Here is a 20,462-nt window from a genome sequence, read left to right on the forward strand (position 1 = left end):
TTTATTTGTTAAACTCTTAACTTCTTTATCATATAATCATAGTGGTACATGACATCAGCAACTACTTCAATAACTAGAATGGCACTCGGTAGAGCGCATCCCTCCACCAGGCTGAACAGTTTACAGTTGTATCCCACTGATAGGCTGGATCTGGATCCGGACCTGAACGAAAATGGAATTTGATTGTTCTTGTCACCTAACCAACTCATTCACCTAGTTTCGTCCCGATCCGTCCACAACGTTTTGAAATATGCTCTACTGTGTATCGTTTTTGGCACCATCTTTCAATGATTAAGAATCACTTAATAAATTCCAAGAATCCGGATTCAGATATTCACCAAAATCTAACCATTTCATCCTTGGCGCATACCCAACCTGCGCGCCAAGTTTCGTCCAAATCATCCACAACTTTTTAAGATATCGTGCTCACAGATAGACAGACGAACGGACAAACATGGGTGAAAACATAACCTTTGGCGGCGGAGGTGAAATATCTATTACAACCTGTAAACTCACTAGATTCTCAGAAGATAGTTCCAAAAGTCTCTTTTTAAACATTTTAACACCACAAAGGTTCCAGTTTACTCTGTTGTCAGTTTTTTTTTCCCCACCGCCGATTTGATCTCCAACAAATACATTTTTCGAAAACAATTTCTCCTGAATAGGAGATAGTTTAGTTTGACCTGTTTTTGAATCCCTTAAAAGAGCCCGAGAAGTAATTTAATATAGTTCCTTAATTAAATAATGTCACGACACATGGGAATGATATGTGTCAAGAAACTTTACTTTGAAAGAGACGTTTCATAAACCGTCCTGTACGTCTCATTGAACTTTACAAAGGACATCTACAAAAGCTCTCCGGTAATCTATGGTATGAAGAGTCAGGTATGGAGGAGGGATGGGGGTGACATACAGGTATACTGTATGATATATGGAGATGATAATTTAGATTCTTCACTTGCGCATTCTTCACTCGTTATGTGTGAATGAATGAACACTCTGGGAGGAGGGAAGGGAACGAGAAGGCAAACTTTCAGGGAAGTCATTATGGCGTGCGGCCTGATCAAGCATCATAGGTAGTTTAATCACCAATAATGCTGAGTGATCTGACATGCGTGGCCTTTTCAGGAAAGCAATTTGGTCCTTCTGGACAAGGTAAACAATTACTTCAATTAGCAGCGACTAGTCTGGAAGCGTTTACGGCACGAGTCTGCTGCCTGCTGCTGCCATCATCCCTGCCCATCGTCCAACGTCTATAACATGATGATATGTGCTAGCAATACCCCCAATGAGTGACGTCACTGAAATAGAGACAGAATTTAATACAATAACCATCTTGAAAATGAAAACATTTGCTATAGTAATTGTTTGAAATGTCTAACACGGTTATTGCGAATAAACCTGGTAATTAACCTTCCGTTTCTTGCGTTGAAAGCGACGACTTGCAGCAACATCCATTCGCCGTCACAATAAGCATTGTATGAATGTGGGCAGATCATGCACTTCACTTACAATCAAAGTGAGCATAATACCTGTTATTTTAACCTTGCGGAATTCCCAGATGCTGCTGCTGGCTGCTGTGTGCAAAACTTTGTTAAACTTTAATGATGCTTGACAGTGAGTCTATCCAGATGACCAATCAAAGTCCGTTTCAGGTCAATTTCCTCTCCACTTTCTTAAAGCATTCCGAGTGCATCGGATGAAACGAGTGTAATATTACTGACAATGCAAGGTTTTTTGCAAAGAAATAATTATCTCAAAATCATGTTCCGTTCGAATGCTTTTGCCTTCTGGATAGAGCTGGACCTTTTTTCTCTCTCTCTCTTTCTTTGTAGGAGCGAGGCTCATGGGAGAGCGAGACTTGTTCATCATTATTACATCTGTTCATTAATTCCAAGCTCCTAATCCTTAATCCAAATTCAAAAGCATCGTCCGAACTCTGCGATCTTGCTCACTGTGCGTGTCCTTTCACGGCTTTGCTCAGCATTACAATAGCACTGTTTCTGTTTCACTTCAATCATAGATTTTCATTTAAATTAATATTTAATTTTAAAAGGTATTTGTCTAACTTTCAAAGAACGTTAATAACACATCAAAAGGCCATTTTAAGATCTATGGTCATGATTTTACAAAATTTTAAAATTAATTTAATTGTTCATTCAAATAAATATATTTGCTAGTTTATATTAGATTTACAATCGAAAGAATACCGAGGATTTAATAAGTGCCCAGCATCACTTGGGTATACACAGATCACAATAGAAACTCATCTCGGATGACGGGCTGAACGAGCCAACTCACAATGGTGACGAAGGTCACCTGGACGCCGAGCTCTTGGTCCGAGATGCTCTCCAACCTAGTGAGAGAAAGGCAGACAATGTTGTCTTGAAACGCAATTTGTTGTGGCTGCAGATTCTGCGCGTTCTTAACTTGTCATGGTAAAATTAAACATCTCTGTTCAAATTTTATTGTTGAAAAAAAAATCTCGAAAAGGACTTGTAACTGCAGTGTTATTGAGTGTTGACTCATACATGATGTTACACGTGAGAATGAACAATCTATATTAAAGTAGATCGACATGTGAGCTCGTATATATTCACTGACACACAGACCGATTACAATAGCCTCCCCCTCTGGGTGAGACTAATTAACCTCCGCCATCGAAGATGGATGGAGGTTACTGTTTTCACCCCTGTCTGTTTGTTTGTTTGTTTGTTTGTGAACAGTATTACGGAATAACTCCTCGACGGATTTCGACGAAACTTGGTGGGGGGATCAGGTATGGTCCAAGGATCATGCCGTTAGATTTTGGACTTGGTCCAAAGTCCAATATGGCCGCTATGGCGGCCATTATGAAAAAATTATTAGATTTTTTTTTGCATTTCTACATGTTTTAAGTGATTTCCAACCAAAAAAAAAATTGTTAGAGAAAAAAAAGAAAAAAAAAACAAAATTTTGCAACTTTTTTTTCAACAACATTTAGATTTTTTTTTTTTGCATTTCTACATGTTATAAGTGATTTCCAACAAAAAAAAACATGCCAAAATTATAATTGCGGCTGATTTTGGAACTTCAGGTGGATATACCCACGTAAAATCAATTTCTGTCTCAAGGAATCGAGTTATGACGAATGAATTGACAATGTAAAAGTTAAAAGTAAAAGGGAAAGTTGCAAACTATAACTCTGTGAGCACTATTGATGTCAAATTGAATGAATAGGATATCAGGTTCACTTGAGTGACCCAGCAGTATTGGCGGCGGAGGTTTTGCACTCTCCCGAGTGCTCTCCCTCTAGTTCTTTTACTGTGTGCATAAGAGGTGAGAAGGAAACCTGTGGCCTATCATAAATAGTCAATTAAAAAAATCATATATTCACAATAATTGTAACTGGATTTTTCATCATCATCCTTTTCATTTTTTTATTTTTTTAAATTACCTTTTGCACCCTGCCACCCCTTCCGTGTGCCTCACAGCCTCCACCGTGTGCCCGCAGCCCCCACCGTGCACCCCGCAGCCTCCACCACGCACACCCCACCATGCAGTCCCAACCACATGCCCCGCAGCCCCCACCTCGCACCCAGCAAGCCCACCCAATTCCAACCCTACACACCACCCACTCTTCATTTCCACCTCCACCCTCCCTCACTGTGTGGTCCACCAGTATTCAAAATCTCTGTTATAATCATCCCAGATTTCTCCATTCAGGTTACTACTACAGCGCCGGACATTGCATGCTTCACAGAAACGTTCCTTACCCAGAATGTTTCCAACTCCTTCATCTCTCCCTGACTATTCTCTCTTCCGTATTGACAGGCCCCTACCCCGCTCCAGAGGTGGTGTTGCCCTGTATGTCAAGAACTCTACTGCTCATTGTACGTCGCCCGCATTAACCCCTACAAACCCTGTGGAATACTTCTGGTTGATGTATCTCACTGCAACCACCTAATGTTTGTCTGTGTGGTTTATTGTCCACCAATTGATGATGACTCCATATACACCACTATTTCCTCTAACATGGATCAACTCATAACCATCCATCCCAACTCTCTGTTCCTCATCTGCGATGATTTCAACTGTCACCATGCCAGCCGGCTGGGTGTTAGCTCTGCTACAACCAGCCAAGGCATTGCAGCAAAGGCCTTCTGTGACCCTGTGGGTTTGACCCAATCTGTAAACTTCCTAACCCAGATTTCTACAATTGGTATGTCCTCCATCATGTACCCTGTTATGACGAACTTTCCATACAATCTCTCCTGTTCCTCTTCTGCCACATTTGGCACTTCTGACCATTTTATTTGCAAAGCCCATATCTCTATGGCTATTGTAAGGGTACAACTCTGCTGATGAGGAATATGGCTGTTCATCTTGGCCAATCTGCCCTCTTGCAAAAGGATTGGGCCAAAATATCCATTGCATCTGATGTTGATTCCATCTGGTAATACTTTCACAAAAGCTTACTTTCTATAATCGCCTGCAGCTATCTTATCTATCCCCTAGGCCTTGGTGCACTGAATCCTGTGGAGAGAGAGAGAGAGAGAGAGAGAGAGAGAGAGAGAGAGAGAGAGAGAGAGAGAGAGAGAGAGAGAGAGAGAGAGAGAGAGAGAGGCACTTGTGGACAAGCAGCTTGTTTTCTCAACATGGAAAGCTAACCTGAATGAGAGGCATGCAGAGGCAAGTCAGAAAACACCAACTTTGAAATCTTAGGGCTGAACTCTCCAACCAGTCTTCTTCCTCCAAGTCTTGGTGGCACCTAGCAAAGTGTATGCTCCCCCTCTATAGCCTCCCTCACCTCAAATAGCATCACTGCAAACTCTTCTCAAGATCGAGCAAAATGTCAAAACTGCATTTTCTTCCAAATTGTGTGTGCACAACACATCTTGTTCTGTCCCCCATCGTACCCCATCACACCCCTCGTCAACTGGAATTTGAATCCTTCCCACCCTAGAACATTGAAGAAGTTCTGCCCAGCTTTAACCCCAATAACATCAGTGGCAATGTTCTCAAATCCAGCTCTGCCATTCTTGCTTCCCTTTTGTCTGCTCTATTCAATCTGTCATCCGTAAGCTGCCTACCATCGGCCTGGAGGTCAACAAACATCACTCTCATTTAGTGAGGGTGGTAAAACAAATTGTATCATTGACCATGGCGCTTAGTTCATATTACAAGTGAAGTAATCAAATCCATCATGAATACTGATGTTAAGTCTTTACTGTTTTCAAACAGCCTGATCTATGACCATCGGTTTGGATTCTGTCCTGGTCGTTCAACTCTGGACATGCTGCTGCTCCTCTCTCAGCAATGATTGGAGGCCCACAATCACAATCAATAGGTGAGGACCATCTCCTTGGACCTATCTCGGTCATTCGACAGTCAGGCATCTTGCTTTGCTTGCCAAGTTCTCTGACTGAGGCATTCAGGTCAGGTCAGGTATGGGAGCATGCGCCGGAGCAGCGCGTCGCTGCGTCCACTTTCCACCAGTACTCCAGGGGACTCCGTCTGGCCATCCCCCAGGCAGATGCCTGGCTCATCTCCATCTCCTTGAAATGCCAATCAACCTGCTGCAACAATGAGGCACGTGGTCGGCCCATTGGCCCCTCCACTCACAAGGCTTCCTCGCTGAGAGAATCTGGTGAGCAGGATCAGCATCAGGAAAATGGCCACATGTCCATACAGCCACAGCTGACGCTCACAGACTATGCGGGTAACAAATCTCATTTGAGTCTCTCTCAGCAACCACTCGTTGGACACAAAGACTAACCAGTAATAACCAAGGATTCTCCGAAGAGACCTGGCACCAAAGGAATCAAGTCTCCGTCTCAGATCCCTGGTCAGAGTCCAAGTCTCACATCCATAGAGCAAGACTGGAAGCACCAAGGACCTGAAGACTTGGACTTTCATCCTCCTGCACAGGTACTGGCAGCACCACACCCCATGATCCAGTGAATCCATGACTCCCCAGGCCCGACCCAGATGTCTGTTGACCTCCAGCTCACAGCCAGCAGAGACATGAATATCACTGCCAAGGAAAGTGAATCTCTCCGTGACATCAACATCCTCACTACAAACAGGTACAGACAGGATAGCAGCATCCAATATGTCATTGAAAGCATGGATCTTAGTTTTGACCCAGGAAACCCATCATCCCAGCGGCTCTGACTCCTCATTCAGCACCTCAATTGCCTCAAAAAGGGTATTGAAAGTCTCCACAAAGAGGACTGCATCATCTGTGAAATCAAGGTCAGAGATCTTGACATTCCAAAATGATGCACCGCAACTTGATCTCTCCAACATCCTTCCCTGAATCCAGTCCATAGAAGTGCTGAAAGGAGTGGGGGCAGTGCACACCCCTGACAAACTCCAGCAACAACTGGAAATAAGTCAGAGATGGTACCACCACATCTCACAGCACTCTCAGGACCAGAGTATAATTCAGAAATCAGATTTATCAGTTTTGGTGGCACCCCACGAAGACCTAGAATCCTCCAGAGGACATCCCATTTTACTGAATCAAACACTTTGGAGAGATCAACATAGGCTGCAAGCAGCCCCTGCTGAAACTCTTGTCTGCGATTGGTGAGGACCCGAAGAGCAATGATACGGTCAATCGTTGACCTCTTTGGTGTAAAGTCTGACTGCTCTGGACGCTGGTGCTCAAGCAGGCGGTGGCGAACCCTATCGAGAATTATCCGAGGGAAGACCTTGCCTGGCACTGAGAGCAGCATCACCCCTCGATAGTTGTTGCAGTCTTGGCGATCACCCTTCCCTTTCCAGAGAGGGACAACAAGGCTCCTCTTTCAGTCAGTTGGGAGCCTGCATACAACGACACGAGTACATAATCTCCACCAGCCTCAAGAAGTTCAGCATGGATGCCACAGATCCCTGGAGCTTTATCTAATTTCAACCGGTTCAACACAGCCTGTGTTTCCATAAACGAAGGTGGGACACAGTTGATTGGAGGGTCAGCAATAAGGATTGTAACACCCCTGGCATCGAAATTGACATCTGGTGGATCAGCCTAGTGCAGCCGCTCAAAGTAACCGCCCCAGCAGGCCTTCAATTTGGATTCCTCTGTCAAGAGCCCACAAGCCTCTGCTCTAACTACAGTGCACTGAGTGACGGGCTTGGAGGAATGCAGTGCGTGTATTCCCCTCCAAGCAGGACAAGAATCACTTGACCACAGGTGATGCTCTACCTCCTCACAGATTCCTCACATACAGGTCTCCTTGTCCGTCCTTAGTGCATGTATAGTTTTACGCCTCAGCTTCCTGAACAGCTCAGTTCTGCCATTCAGCCTGGCCCTGCGACTCTCGTCAATGATATCCAGTGTCCCTTGAGAGGCAAAATTCTTCTTCGCCCTACGGTGAGTTCCAAGACTCCTTCCGGCAACATCAAGGATGGTGGTCTTGAAGGCACTCCACAACTCTTCCGGATCCTCCAAAACACCCAGAATCCCCAAATCTCCACTCAGCCTGCTCGCAAACTCTTCAGCGACCCTCTCATCCTTGAGCTTGCCAACATCCATCCTAGGCTGGAATGGTACCATTCTCCTGGATTTAAGCCTTAATTGGCGTTCAAAGCCAACTTCATTCCTGGAATTCTGAATTTCTGCACTCACACAGTCAACGTGTTGCTATCAAAGGAACCCTCTCCTCCCCTCTCACAGTGGAAAACAATCTCTTCCTTTTTGCAGGTGATTCCACATTCAGTGCCCCCATCTTACTGCTAGATAGACTACAGCTGCATCTCTCTCTATGGATATGTGAAATTGATTATCTGCTGGTCTGATTAATAGAACATGTCCCTTAGGTCATGGAAAATCTTACCGTCTCACCATGTTGTTCTGGAACGATCAACGAACTATCCTACCTATCAATATCCATGGTTAGCCACTGGAAGAGGTTCACTCTCCTGAACTACACCATCAGCCATGACCTCTCCTGGACCAACCACATAGCAAAGCTGGCCTCCAAAGTCAGCCACAGACTGGACATCCTTCAAACTGAAAATCAAAGCAACTCAAGTCTTCAAGGCCTTTGTCCATAGCTCAATGGAATACTGCTCTCCACTACAGGTATGTGCCCCATTATCACAGTTGTCGATCTTGGATTCTGTGGAAAGTTCTCAACATTATTGGAAACTACTGTGAAGAGGCCAAAGTCGAGAGTTTGTTTCTTTCACATCACAGGCAGGTCGGTGGTCTCTCTGTTTTCTACCATCTATTATCTGAGAAGCACCCATCTGCTCTCTGTCTTCCAACCCTCCCCAGCAACTCAAGGATTCACGCATTCTTCCAGTAATCACCTTTTGGTTAAACATCCAAAATCCAATCTGACTGCACACCTCACCTCCTTTGTTCCTCGCTTTTACCATCTATAAAATTGCCTTCCAGAGGCTGTTCTTTCCCTCTCTTTCCTCCGGGGCTCAAGTAGACAATGCACTGCCTCCTCCTGCCACCCCGACCCTGATGCATGATCTTTATTATCACCATTGACCCTTCCTAAACCAACCCCCTTACTTGCTGGTTTCAGTGTTCTCTCTCTCTCTCTCTCTCTCTCTCTCTCTCTCTCTCTCTCTCTCTCTCTCTCTCTCTCTCTCTCTCTCTCTCTCTCTCTCTCTCTCTCTCTCTCTCTCTCTCTCTCTCTCTCTCTCTCTCTCTCTCTCTCTCTCTCTCTCTCTCTCTCTCTCTCTCTCTCTCTCTCTCTCTTTCTCTCTTTCTCTCTTTCTCTCTTTCTCTCTCTTCCTCTCTCTTCCTCTCTCTTCCTCTCTCTTCCTCTCTCTTCCTCTCTCTTCCTCTCTCTTCCTCTCTCTTCCTCTCTCTTCCTCTCTCTTCCTCTCTCTTCCTCTCTCTTCCTCTCTCTTCCTCTCTCTTCCTCTCTCTTCCTCTCTCTTCCTCTCTCTTCCTCTCTCTTCCTCTCTCTTCCTCTCTCTTCCTCTCTCTTCCCCTCTCTTCCTCTCTCTTCCTCTCTCTTCCTCTCTCTTCCTCTCTCTTCCTCTCTCTTCCTCTCTCTTCCTCTCTCTTCCTCTCTCTTCCTCTCTCTTCCTCTCTCTTCCTCTCTCTTCCTCTCTCTTCCTCTCTCTTCCTCTCTCTTCCTCTCTCTTCCTCTCTCTTCCTCTCTCTTCCTCTCTCTTCCTCTCTCTTCCTCTCTCTTCCTCTCTCTTCCTCTCTCTTCCTCTCTCTTCCTCTCTCTTCCTCTCTCTTCCTCTCTCTTCCTCTCTCTTCCTCTCTCTTCCTCTCTCTTCCTCTCTCTTCCTCTCTCTTCCTCTCTCTTCCTCTCTCTTCCTCTCTCTTCCTCTCTCTTCCTCTCTCTTCCTCTCTCTTCCTCTCTCTTCCTCTCTCTTCCTCTCTCTTCCTCTCTCTTCCTCTCTCTTCCTCTCTCTTCCTCTCTCTTCCTCTCTCTTCCTCTCTCTTCCTCTCTCTTCCTCTCTCTTCCTCTCTTTTCCTCTCTCTTCCTCTCTCTTCCTCTCTCTTCCTCTCTCTTCCTCTCTCTTCCTCTCTCTTCCTCTCTCTTCCTCTCTCTTCCTCTCTCTCTTCCTCTCTCTTCCTCTCTCTTCCTCTCTCTTCCTCTCTCTTCCTCTCTCTTCCTCTCTCTTCCTCTCTCTTCCTCTCTCTTCCTCTCTCTTCCTCTCTCTTCCTCTCTCTTCCTCTCTCTTCCTCTCTCTTCCTCTCTCTTCCTCTCTCTTCCTCTCTCTTCCTCTCTCTTCCTCTCTCTTCCTCTCTCTTCCTCTCTCTTCCTCTCTCTTCCTCTCTCTTCCTCTCTCTTCCTCTCTCTTCCTCTCTCTTCCTCTCTCTTCCTCTCTCTTCCTCTCTCTTCCTCTCTCTTCCTCTCTCTTCCTCTCTCTTCCTCTCTCTTCCTCTCTCTTCCTCTCTCTTCCTCTCTCTCCCTCTCTCTCCCTCCCCACATATGTCTATCTGTCTTGTGCTCTCTTCCTTTCATGTTCATGTATTCCCTTGCTCATTGCACCCAATTGTTACCCCACTACCCCACGGCCGCTCATGTTGAGAGGGAGGGAGAGAGACAGAGACAGAGACAGAGACAGACAGACACATACACAGAAACAGACACAGGGAGAGACAGAGACAAATAATCCTCTTTAATTTATTTTTCTACTATTCAATTGTAGACTCTCAACCCCACAGATTGTAAAAACCATCGGGAATTGCTTCGTAATCCATGGAGTTCAGGCTTACTTAGTAACGTTATTAAAACTATCATGGTTTTACATTCACATTTCATTGGTTTGAATTCATTTTGATTTAATATTGTTTCTGTCCCCCTATTTCTGTTCATTGTGCAGTAATTATTGAACAATTTATTAACGTGATAATGACTGTTTTGGATATTTTGGATGACTATTTTTGGAAGTATGAAGTGGAAGTCTTCACTTTCATGAAAGTGTTCACTCACACTGTAAACACCCGTATGATGGACAAGATCGACATCTGAACAGTGCATTTCCTGTGCTCACCAGATGAACTGATCCGACAAGTGGCCATCAACTGTGTTGAACGTGGTCTGATCCTCTTGCATGTACGGGATGAGCTTCGTATGACCATTGCAGCCTACGAGACCCTTTACGAGAGCAGCATTGCCTTTGGAATACGCAAGGCTCTACAAGCCGAACATGGCAAGGGAGATATGGAAACAAAAGTGAGGATATATTTGTCCAACCATTACCCAGCATACATAGCACAAAGTGGGGTTCAGCAATTGGGTCATTCTGTCTGTCTGTATGACTGCCTGAAAGAGGTCAGTCTATGACAGAGGAACTACTTAATTTTAATTTAATTTTATATTTTTAACACTGTATTGGGTAGCCACAAGTTGGGGAATCAGTATATTGGGATGAATGTTATCGAATTGATCCCCCACTTTGTGGCCACCCTATACAACATGAATCAGAACATGAACCTGCAGTTAGCAGTACTGTGGCAATCAATTTGGCAAATTGTATGGAATCTCGTCCCGATCGCACATGCGCATAGAGGAGTTAGGTAATTGTTACAGTCTGCCTGCCTGTCTGGCATTCAAACAAAATTGAAAATCATTCCTCACAGGAAACTTACTGCATAGGGACATCATAAAGGACACAAACAACAGGCACAAATAACTCAAGGAACACGTTAAATAAGGTGGTCTCTCCTGTTCCTCTTCTGTCCCATTTGGCACTTTTTACCAACGTTGAAGATGTTCAAGTTCACTGCCAATGACGCTGCATCAATAGTGGTACACTTCGGAAAAAAATGTTGTTTTTTGATAGCCTTTAAAACTTTTATTTTATGAGCCAATCCCCCATGCAGTGGAAGACAGGGTTTTGCATTCACTTGTTGTGTGTGTGTGTGTGTGTGTGTGTGTGTGTGTGTGTGTGTGTGTGTGTGTGTGTGTGTGTGTGTGTGTGTGTGTGTGTGTGTGTGTGTGTGTGCGTGCGTGCGTGCGTGCGTGCGTGCGTGCGTGCCTATGTGTCTGTCCGGACCATGACCTTTTTACCATTTGAACTTTTGTCATCAAATTTTCAATCTAACATTATTATGAGAATATGGAGAAGGCAAATTAATAATTTTGTTAAAAGGTTAAAAGGTCAAAGGTCAGCATCACCTACACTCATCAATTTTCATCCAATTGACCTGAAATTCTAATTTACCATTTGAGGTTTGTCAACAAATTTTCAACATAACTTTATGGGAATATCCAATCCAATCCATTGGGACCACACTCTGTACAGTGCGTGGGTGCTGCCGAAGCAGTCTCCTGGGCTATTGGGCACAATCCTGGATGGGTCACCACTCCAATGCAGAACACTCAAACGGCTCAATCATCCCAGCAAGCGAGTACTCATTTTGCCAACCTCGGAAGGACGACAGGCTGAGTCAACCCCACCTGGTATTAATTCAACAGCAAAGTGGGATTTGAAATCAGGATCCATGGATCCCAAGCCCACCACCCTGACCATCAAGCCAACACAAGGTTATTTATTATATTATTTTATTATTATTATTTATTATAATTATATAGTAATGCAATGTTGGAATAAGCCTTCTCATAATACCCTGATGAGCACCTGGCAGGATCGGAAGTGCAGAGAGGACCATGTTGTCCTCTTGTGTGTTTCTTCTTCTTTCGGCTTTCATTTATTTATTTAAATAACTGTTGTCACCCGTAATGCAGGCAATTAAAACCCCAGCCTTGGTCGTGATGACGTGAAGGAGTCACGTGACTGGTAGCACAGCCAATGGGAAGGATCAGTGGCATTATTATGGGGGGGATGGAGGATATACCCGGAGACAGTGCAGGGTGAGCCAGTTGGAGTTTGGGCCCTTTTGAGGAAGCTTTAGCTGGGCTTGCTGGTGGTGACAGGCAGAGATGGCGACTCGAGTCAGCGACTTGGACTCGAGTCGCACTTGAGTCACAAATTTTGTGACTTGCGACTTGACTTCAGACTTGCCCTCAAGGACTTGAGACTTGGCTCAGGTGACTTGTTGACATCTCTGGTGCGGGGAGATGCAACACAGGTGCGGGGAGAGAGGTCAGGCATCTGGGAAAGCGTGACCAGAGAGAGATGGGCAGGAGACACACTCTGAGAGAAGTGGTGCTGAAGAGCTGGTCACTTACCTGGTCCTAGTGTGACACCTATGTCCACGATGTGAGCTACCAGAGAAGCTAATCCCACCTTCCAGCGTAATTAAATTACTGATTGGGAAAACACGCACCACAATTTTGCGAACCCGATTTGATTAATTCATAATAATCCCACAGTGCTCATCATGCGGCATGTCAATTAGCTTCCATACTCAGGCATTCTGGGAATTTATCTCAGGTGGATCTTGGGTATCTCATTAGGGAGACCTGTCTCCGTTACAATATATACAGTATGATGAGAAATAATTATAGAAACAGGGGAAAACTGGGTATAACATACAAATAACATGTGATACATGCACAGCTCATGGGCAAAACTGAGATGCTCCATCGTACAATCACGTGTTGATATTGTGCATCTGTGATTCATTATGTTGTTAGCAGTTAGATGTTCCACACCTGCAGAAGGACTATAAAGGTGCAGGTGGTGACAACATTGTTGTGTGGTGAGTACTATGTCTCTTGGAAAGGAAATATCACATCAAGAGCACACATAAATCGGACTGTTAGCCCCGGAAGGCTACTAAATGTAGCAAATTGCAACTCAACTTTCATCAGCAGCTGTATACAGCATTCTGAGGAGGATGTGTGACAATGGTACTCTTGACAATATATGCGGTCTGGGAAGAAAACTCAAACTCTCTAAAAGTGATGTCAACTACCTCGGGGTGTTCTCCATGTGATAGATAGATGATGATCCAGTTGAGATGTTGAGAACGACCTAGCTGAAAGTATGGGGGTTAACGTTTCTTCAAGAAGAGTCGTTGAAATAGTGATGCAAGTTTGTCTCGATGGATGTGTAACTGTTCAAAAACGTTCGTTGTGAAGAGGCAAAGGGAGAGTCAGAGTAGGTAAAGATTGAGGAGAAGAATCCTCATGAAGAGATTCAAACAGCAACATGAGCTGTGTAGCTCCACGATGCATTGCTTTCAGTTGCCTCCCAATGTATTTGTGCAAAAATATCAAAAACAAAAATCACAAAAGTGTAACATAGACTATTGGCTGCGTAAGAGTGTGATATGGTGAAAATTGCAGGACTCTGACTTGACAGGTATGATATCATGTTTGCTAAACATTATTACTTGTGGTGTCGATACAATGTTAACGATATTCGTGATGGTAAATGGGACTTCTCGATCCACAGATCCTGGATCTAGAGGCGAAAAACCGGGAACTGGAGCGCTCTGTGAATGAGCTCATGGCTAGGTGTGAGGCCATTGAACGGCAGGAAACTGAGAGACGCCATATTGATGAGAAGAATCATAATGAAGAGATACAGTTTCTCAAGCGTGCCAACCAACAACTCAAGGCCAGTGAAATGAGTTCTGCTGCTTGATATAAACTTTTGCAAATCCATGTGATCAGAGCCAATTTGGGATTATTTTGGGATTGGAGCCATTTTGGGGTTATTTTGGTATGAGAGCCAGTTTTGGATTATTTTGGGATCGGAGCCAGTTTTGGATTATTTTGGGATCAGAGCCAGTTTTGGATTATTTTGGGATCGGAGCAAGTTTTGGTTTATTTTGAGATCGGAACCAGTTTTGGATTATTTTGGGATCGGAGCCAGTTTTGGATTATTTTGGGATCAGAGCCAGGTTGGGATTATATTGGGATCGGAGCCAGGTTGGGATTATTTTGACAACTTAATTTTTCGCTATGGGAGACTTGTACAGGATTGCAGATGCTTTCTGGAACCATTCTTTATTTATATACACCTTATCATCTCCACTTCCAACAAACAAACAAACCACTTCCAACTACCTATTTATATACACTTTAGCATCACTGCAACAGTGAGTGCTACCCACATATCACCTTGAATTATTTATTTAGTTCTTCAGATGTAAGATACACTTGTCCCATTTATAGCTCAACTGGAACGCAGTCCGTAAGCACTTGCATCTTCTTCTCTGAAACTGTTGATGAGGTCAGGTATTGGGAGCATGCGCTAGAGTACTGCGTCACTGCGTCCACTTTCCGCCGGTACTCCAGGGGCCTCTGTCTCGCCATCACCCAGGCAGATGCCTGGCCCATCCCCATCTCCTTGAGATGCCGATCAATCTGCTGCAATCACGAGGTGCGTGGTCGGCCCATTGGCCACTTCCACTTAGGAGGCTCCCTCGCTGAGAGAACCTGGTGAGCAGGATCAGCATCAGGAAAATGAGCCACGTGGCCATACAGCCGCAGCTGATGCTCATGGACTATGCAGGTAACAAATCTCGTTTGAGTCTCTCTCAGCAACCACTCGTTGGACACAAAGTCCGACCAGCGATAGCCAAGAATTCTCCGAAGAGACCTGATACCAAAGGAGTTAAGTCTCCATCTCAGATCCCTGATCAGAGTCCAAGTCTCACATCCGTAGAGCAAGACTGGAAGCACCGAGGACCTGAAGACTTGGATTTTCGTCCACCTGCACAGGTACTGACAGTGCCACACTCCATGATCCAGTGAATCTGTAACTCCCCAGGCCCAACCCAGACATCTTTTGCCCTCTGGCTCACAACCAGGAGAGACATGAATATCACTGCCAAGGTAAGTGATCTCTCCGTGACCTCAATATCCTCACCACAAAAAGGTCCAGACAAGATAGCAGCGTCCAAGATGTCATTGAAAGCCTGGATCTTAGTTTTGACCCAGGAAACCCATAATCCCAGTAGCTCTGACTCCTCATTCAGCACCTCGAGGGCCCCCAAAAGGATATCCAGAGTCTACGCAAAGATGCCTACATCGTCTGTGAAATCAAAGTCAGAGATCTTGACATTCCCAAACGATGCACCACAGCTTTATCTCTCTGACATCCTCCCTAAAATCCAGTCCATACAAGAACTGAAAAGTGTGGGGGGCAGTACCCACCCCTGCCAAACTCCAGCAACAACACTAAATAAGTCAGAAATGGTACCACCACATCTCACAGCACTCTCAGGACCAGAGTATTATTCAGAAATCAGATTTATCAGTTTTGGTAGCACCCCACGAAGACCAAGAATCCTCCAGAGGGCATCCCAATTCACCGAATCGAATGCTTGGCAGAGCTCAACATTGGCTGAAGCAGCCCCTGCTGAAACTCTCGTCTGTGTTCAGTGAGGACCTAAAGAGCAAGGATACGGTCAATCGCTGACCTATTTGGTGTAAAGCCTGACTGCTCTTGGCACTGATGCTCAAGCAGATGGTGGCGAACCCTATCAATAATTATCTGAGCAAAGACCTTGCCCGGCACTGAGAGCATCATCACCACTCGGTAGTTGTTGCATTTCTGGCAATCACCGTTCCCTTTTGCAGAGACGGACAACAAGGCCCCTCTTCCAGTCAGTTGGGATGATGCCTGTGTTCCAGGCAGAGCACAAAACTGCATGCAATGACATGAGTACATCATTTTCACCAACCTTGAGAAGTTGAGCATGGATGCCACAGATCCTTGGAGCTTTACCCCATTTCAACCAGTTCACCACAGTTTGTGTTTCCACAAATGAAGGTGGCTCACAGTTGATTGGAGGGTCAGCAACAGGGAGAGTTACACTCCTGACATCCAACTCAGCAGCTGGTGGGTCAGCCTGGTGCAGTCACTCAAAGTATCCAGACCAGCGGGCCTTCCTCTGTCAAGAGCCCACTACTCTCCACTCTTACTGCAGTACACTGAGGGACAAGCCTGGAGGAACGCAATGCACAAATTCGTCTTTAAACAGGATGAGAATCATTTGACCACAGGTGATGCTCTACCCCCTCACAGATTCTTCGCACATTGGCCTCCTTGTCCACCCTCAGTGCAAGTAAAGTTTTATGCCTCAACTCCCTGAACAACTCAGCTCTGCCATTAAGACTAGCTCTGTGTCTGGTCAATGGTATCCAGTGTCCATTGAGAGACAAAATTCTTCTTCGCCCTACGGTGAGTTCCAAGACATCCACCGGCAACATCAAGGACGGTGGTCATGAAGGCACTCCGCAACTCTTCAGGATTCCCCAAAGCACCCAGACCCCCAAATCCCCATTCAGCCTGTTCGCAAACTCCTCAGCTACCCTTTCATCTTTGAGCTTGCCAACATCCAACCTCGGCTGGGATGGTATCATTCTCCTGGATTTAAGGTGCAACTTCAGAATTGTTACAACAAGCCTGTGGTCGGTGTTGAAGAGTTGAGTACTCCGGTTGACTCTGTAGTTGATTGTTGCTGAGATTGTGACCAAACTTGGCAAAAATGATATTTGGAATGTTGCAACTCAAGTTTGTTTGCAGCATTAGAAGAAAAAAAATTGGGGTCTAAGGAGGTCTAACCAGGGGTCAAAGTGGGTCCAGGTTTGACTCCCCCCCCCCAAATTAGGTATTTGCTTTTTTCTCTGAAACCAAACACAATTCCTTTAAAACTTAACCACAACCTTCATTACCCATGATGTACCAAAGTCTGTTCATGGCATTAAGAAAATTAGGGTCGAGGGTGGTTTACGGGGGGGTCAAAGTGGGTCCAGATTTGATCCCCAAAATAGGTATTTGCTTTCTTCTCTGAAACTACACACACAATTTCAATAACACTTGACCACAACCTTCATCACCCGTGATGTACCATAGTTTGTTCAACACATTAAAAAATTGGGGTCTATGGGGGTCTGCAGGGGAGGGGGAGGGGGGGAGTTTGATCTCCAAAAATAGGTAGTTGCTCTCTTCTCCGAAACTCTTCTCCAAAACCACTCTTATTTTACATTCAAAACTTTGTGCTCCATCGAGCCCACCTGGAAAGTCATTAAAAAATCGAAAATCTCTTTCACTCGGTAGTTAATAAGAATTGATTTTTAACGAAAACCTCCTTTCTTTTGCAGGCGCAGTTGGAAGGAATCATTTCACCAAGGAAGTAGATTAAAGGAAAGAACTTGGAAGGGTCTACATAGAATATTATTTCACCAGTGTTCCTTGTTTATAGGAAAGAAATGATTAAACCTCATGATGTTCATTTTGAGAAAGCTGTGTATTGGTGCCAACTTCTTCATTGGCTGTTTAACTTGGTTAGCTGTGCTTTGTAGAGGAAAGTAGTCAGATATTTAAGAGGTTATAATACTTGCATGCCCATTCTGCCATCTGGTGTCATCATACATTAAAAATTAGATATTGCGAACCATGGTGTCTGACTGTGCGTATGTTTGTCTGTCTCTTGTTTATGGCGGCCGTTTCCCGTGCTGCATTTGAAAAGCTCAACATTCACTTATTAAATGACAAGAGAACAGGCATGAGTAATGTTGACGCCAATTTTTATTTTGCAACCAGGATATTTTGCCCTTTTTTATAGACAAATTGAACCTCCGCCCCCAATGTTGCACCACCATTTTGTGGTGGGCGGTACAAGTATCCCAGAGCTATGGCTCTGCGTGAAACCAAGAATGCAACACAATTAACCTTGATAAAAGTCCATAAAATAAATTAAGTTGATAGATTAACTGAAACTTTTGTAGACATATTTTTCCTAGTTGATAATAATACAGATAATTGTCCTCCAAACTGACGAATCGAGCTATATTACCTTTGCCTGAATTCACATACCACTGTAGTGGGTGTGCTAAAGTAACGCGTTGCTGGAATGAGATTAATACAAACTAGTTATTGTGAATCTGTTACGATTACTCTTTTTAGGACTGACAGTTACCCCTTCCATAGGTATTACTCTTTGGGATTTGTGACAAAACCCAAGGTTTATTGATCAATGCCCGGCAGTTCGGCATCGTGCACATTCGAGTTTATGGAAAAGATAAAGTCCAAGTGATGCACGAACACATCCACATGATATGGGACTGTACACCGAAAAGCAAAAGGTCACCGGCTATCCTCGGCTGCCCCTCTCGACTTCGCTTTCCTACTTATACGACCTCTCGTGAACATTTCCAAAGGTCCCTTATTCTAAGAAATCACTTCTATATCAAAGATGGTTCTCTATCTAGATTCTAGAAGGAACCATAAACTGTTCCATATCCAGAAGCAACTACAATTTCCCACAATTCATGATCTATGTGATACAACTGCCTGTGAAACACCCAAATCGACCATTTATAGTCAGGCCTGGAATTGAACCCAGGTTAGACAGCTTCAAGGTAAGTGTGTAACTTTTATACCATCTTGTCAGGACTGCAAATCAATGATTAAATATTGTCTAATCCAAAGTGTTAAAGAGTGTTGGTTCTGCTGAACCAGTTTCATGGCCAAGGGTCATTATGGGTGGTTTGCCATCCCTCTCTCAGCAGTAGTTAGGGCAAGAATTTGTAATTGGGTCATCATGCCGTCGATAGCTCACCTACTCTTTACAAAGGACACTTTGGGATCTTTAACATCCACCAACTAATGTCGTCAGACAGGACATAAAGTTTAACGTCCACCAAGGGACAGCACACACCATACCTGTAAAACACCAGGACAACAGTGTATAGCCAGGTTGGGATTCGAACCCAGGCTAAACAGCTTAAAGGTGAGTATGTGTACCTCAAGGCCATCCTGCTAGCCCCTACAAGTCTCGAGCATTGGGGGGATTATCTTTACCTCACTCCATGTGAAATGTAGAAATAAACCGTTCACAGGTGTGACTTACTCTCCAATACCATACACGTCGATAAAAGTAACAGCTCAACGCCTTGGTTGAAAGAGTTTTGAGATTGCGAAAGCTAAGACAGACAGGAAACTGATTCACAAGTTGTTTCATTAGTCATGTGGTTCGGGGGAGGAAGAACTGTAAAATTATCTGGCTTTTACTTTCAAACAAGCCATCTAATGTGTTGTAGCCACAGTCAAAAAGGTCATGAAGCTTGATTATAAACGTGGTACACAGGACAGTTTGAAATGCCATTGTTGTTCATGTAAAGTACACTGCAGTCTTCTAATGTGATTTTAGTTCAAAATCCACTATGAGCCTCAGATCATTGAGAAATGGAAAGGTGTCATAATGTAGTGTTTGGACCGAGATGGGAAGGGAATACGAACATGATCATGATGGGAATACGATGCTCAGAGTTGAGCCGGATTGGCAAGAAAAGTCAGAAGCAGAAGCACCACTTTGTGGCGTAGAGGTTCAAGGTGCTAACTTCTTCCACCTCCAAGTTATCACAAGTGGAAGGTGAACCAGCTTTCTGTGCAAGGAAGATCAAAGGTGAACGGTGATGCCAGAACATATATACGTGTGATGCATGGATTGCCTCGAGTCCGTGAAACAAACACCTGCAATGAAAGAGTGTCACCAAGACCTTGAGAAAAGAGATTCATCAACACTCCAGGAAAGATCATTCACCAAAGCCTCTTTCCTGGAAGGTGCATCAATGTATGTTGGCCAACCTGAGTGGAGTGCAAGCACCAATGGGCTGGTTGGAATCATTGTCAGTGTGCACTGGCCATCCCCACTGCAATGTCAGGGACAACCATACTCCCCGAGCGGACTACCATTTCGTGTTTTTTTAAACCGATTCACCAAACTTGTTTTTTAATGACAAACAGGTAATAATCTCATTGTATTTTGCAAGGAGTGGCAGGATGACTGAGAGGTACACACACTCGCCTCTGAGCTGTCTAGCTTGGGTTCAAATCTCGTCCCAGATATAAACTGACCCTGGTGTTTCGCATGTCGGGCGAGGTGTCAATGCCGTCCCTTGGTTGGACGTTATGACGGGTGTCCCGTCTTCTTGCATTAGTTGCTGAACATTAACGATCTCATGGTGTTGTTTCCCAAGGGTAGGTGAGTTATCGCCATGAGCACCCTGAACAAATTCCAAATTCCTGCCTGGAGTGCTAACAGCTAGTGAGTGGTGTGGTCTTCTTAGAGGCTCCTCGTTACACCTTATGGTTGCTGTCTGGGCAGAAGCTTCTGGAAT

At 44.6% G+C, this 20,462-nt stretch overlaps 1 protein-coding gene across 2 annotated transcripts in view; it reads left to right on the plus strand.

Moving 5' to 3' along the window:
• Window positions 1-17,734, plus strand: part of DNALI1 (dynein axonemal light intermediate chain 1) — a 61,657-nt gene extending 43,923 nt beyond the window's left edge. For both annotated transcript variants that reach the window (XM_085855483.1, XM_085855482.1), the window contains exons 4-6: window positions 10,471-10,649; window positions 13,780-13,944; window positions 17,442-17,734. In XM_085855483.1, coding sequence (XP_085711609.1) covers window positions 10,471-10,649; window positions 13,780-13,944; window positions 17,442-17,477 — 380 coding nt within the window. In that variant the 3' untranslated portion in view covers window positions 17,478-17,734. The remainder of the gene's footprint in view (window positions 1-10,470; window positions 10,650-13,779; window positions 13,945-17,441) is intronic.
• Window positions 17,735-20,462: the final 2,728 nt, after the last annotated feature.

This window comes from Eptatretus burgeri, chromosome 14, assembly GCF_056783735.1.
Source record: "Eptatretus burgeri isolate ZD-2024b chromosome 14, Ebu_testis_v1, whole genome shotgun sequence".
Lineage (NCBI taxonomy): Eukaryota > Metazoa > Chordata > Myxini > Myxiniformes > Myxinidae > Eptatretus > Eptatretus burgeri.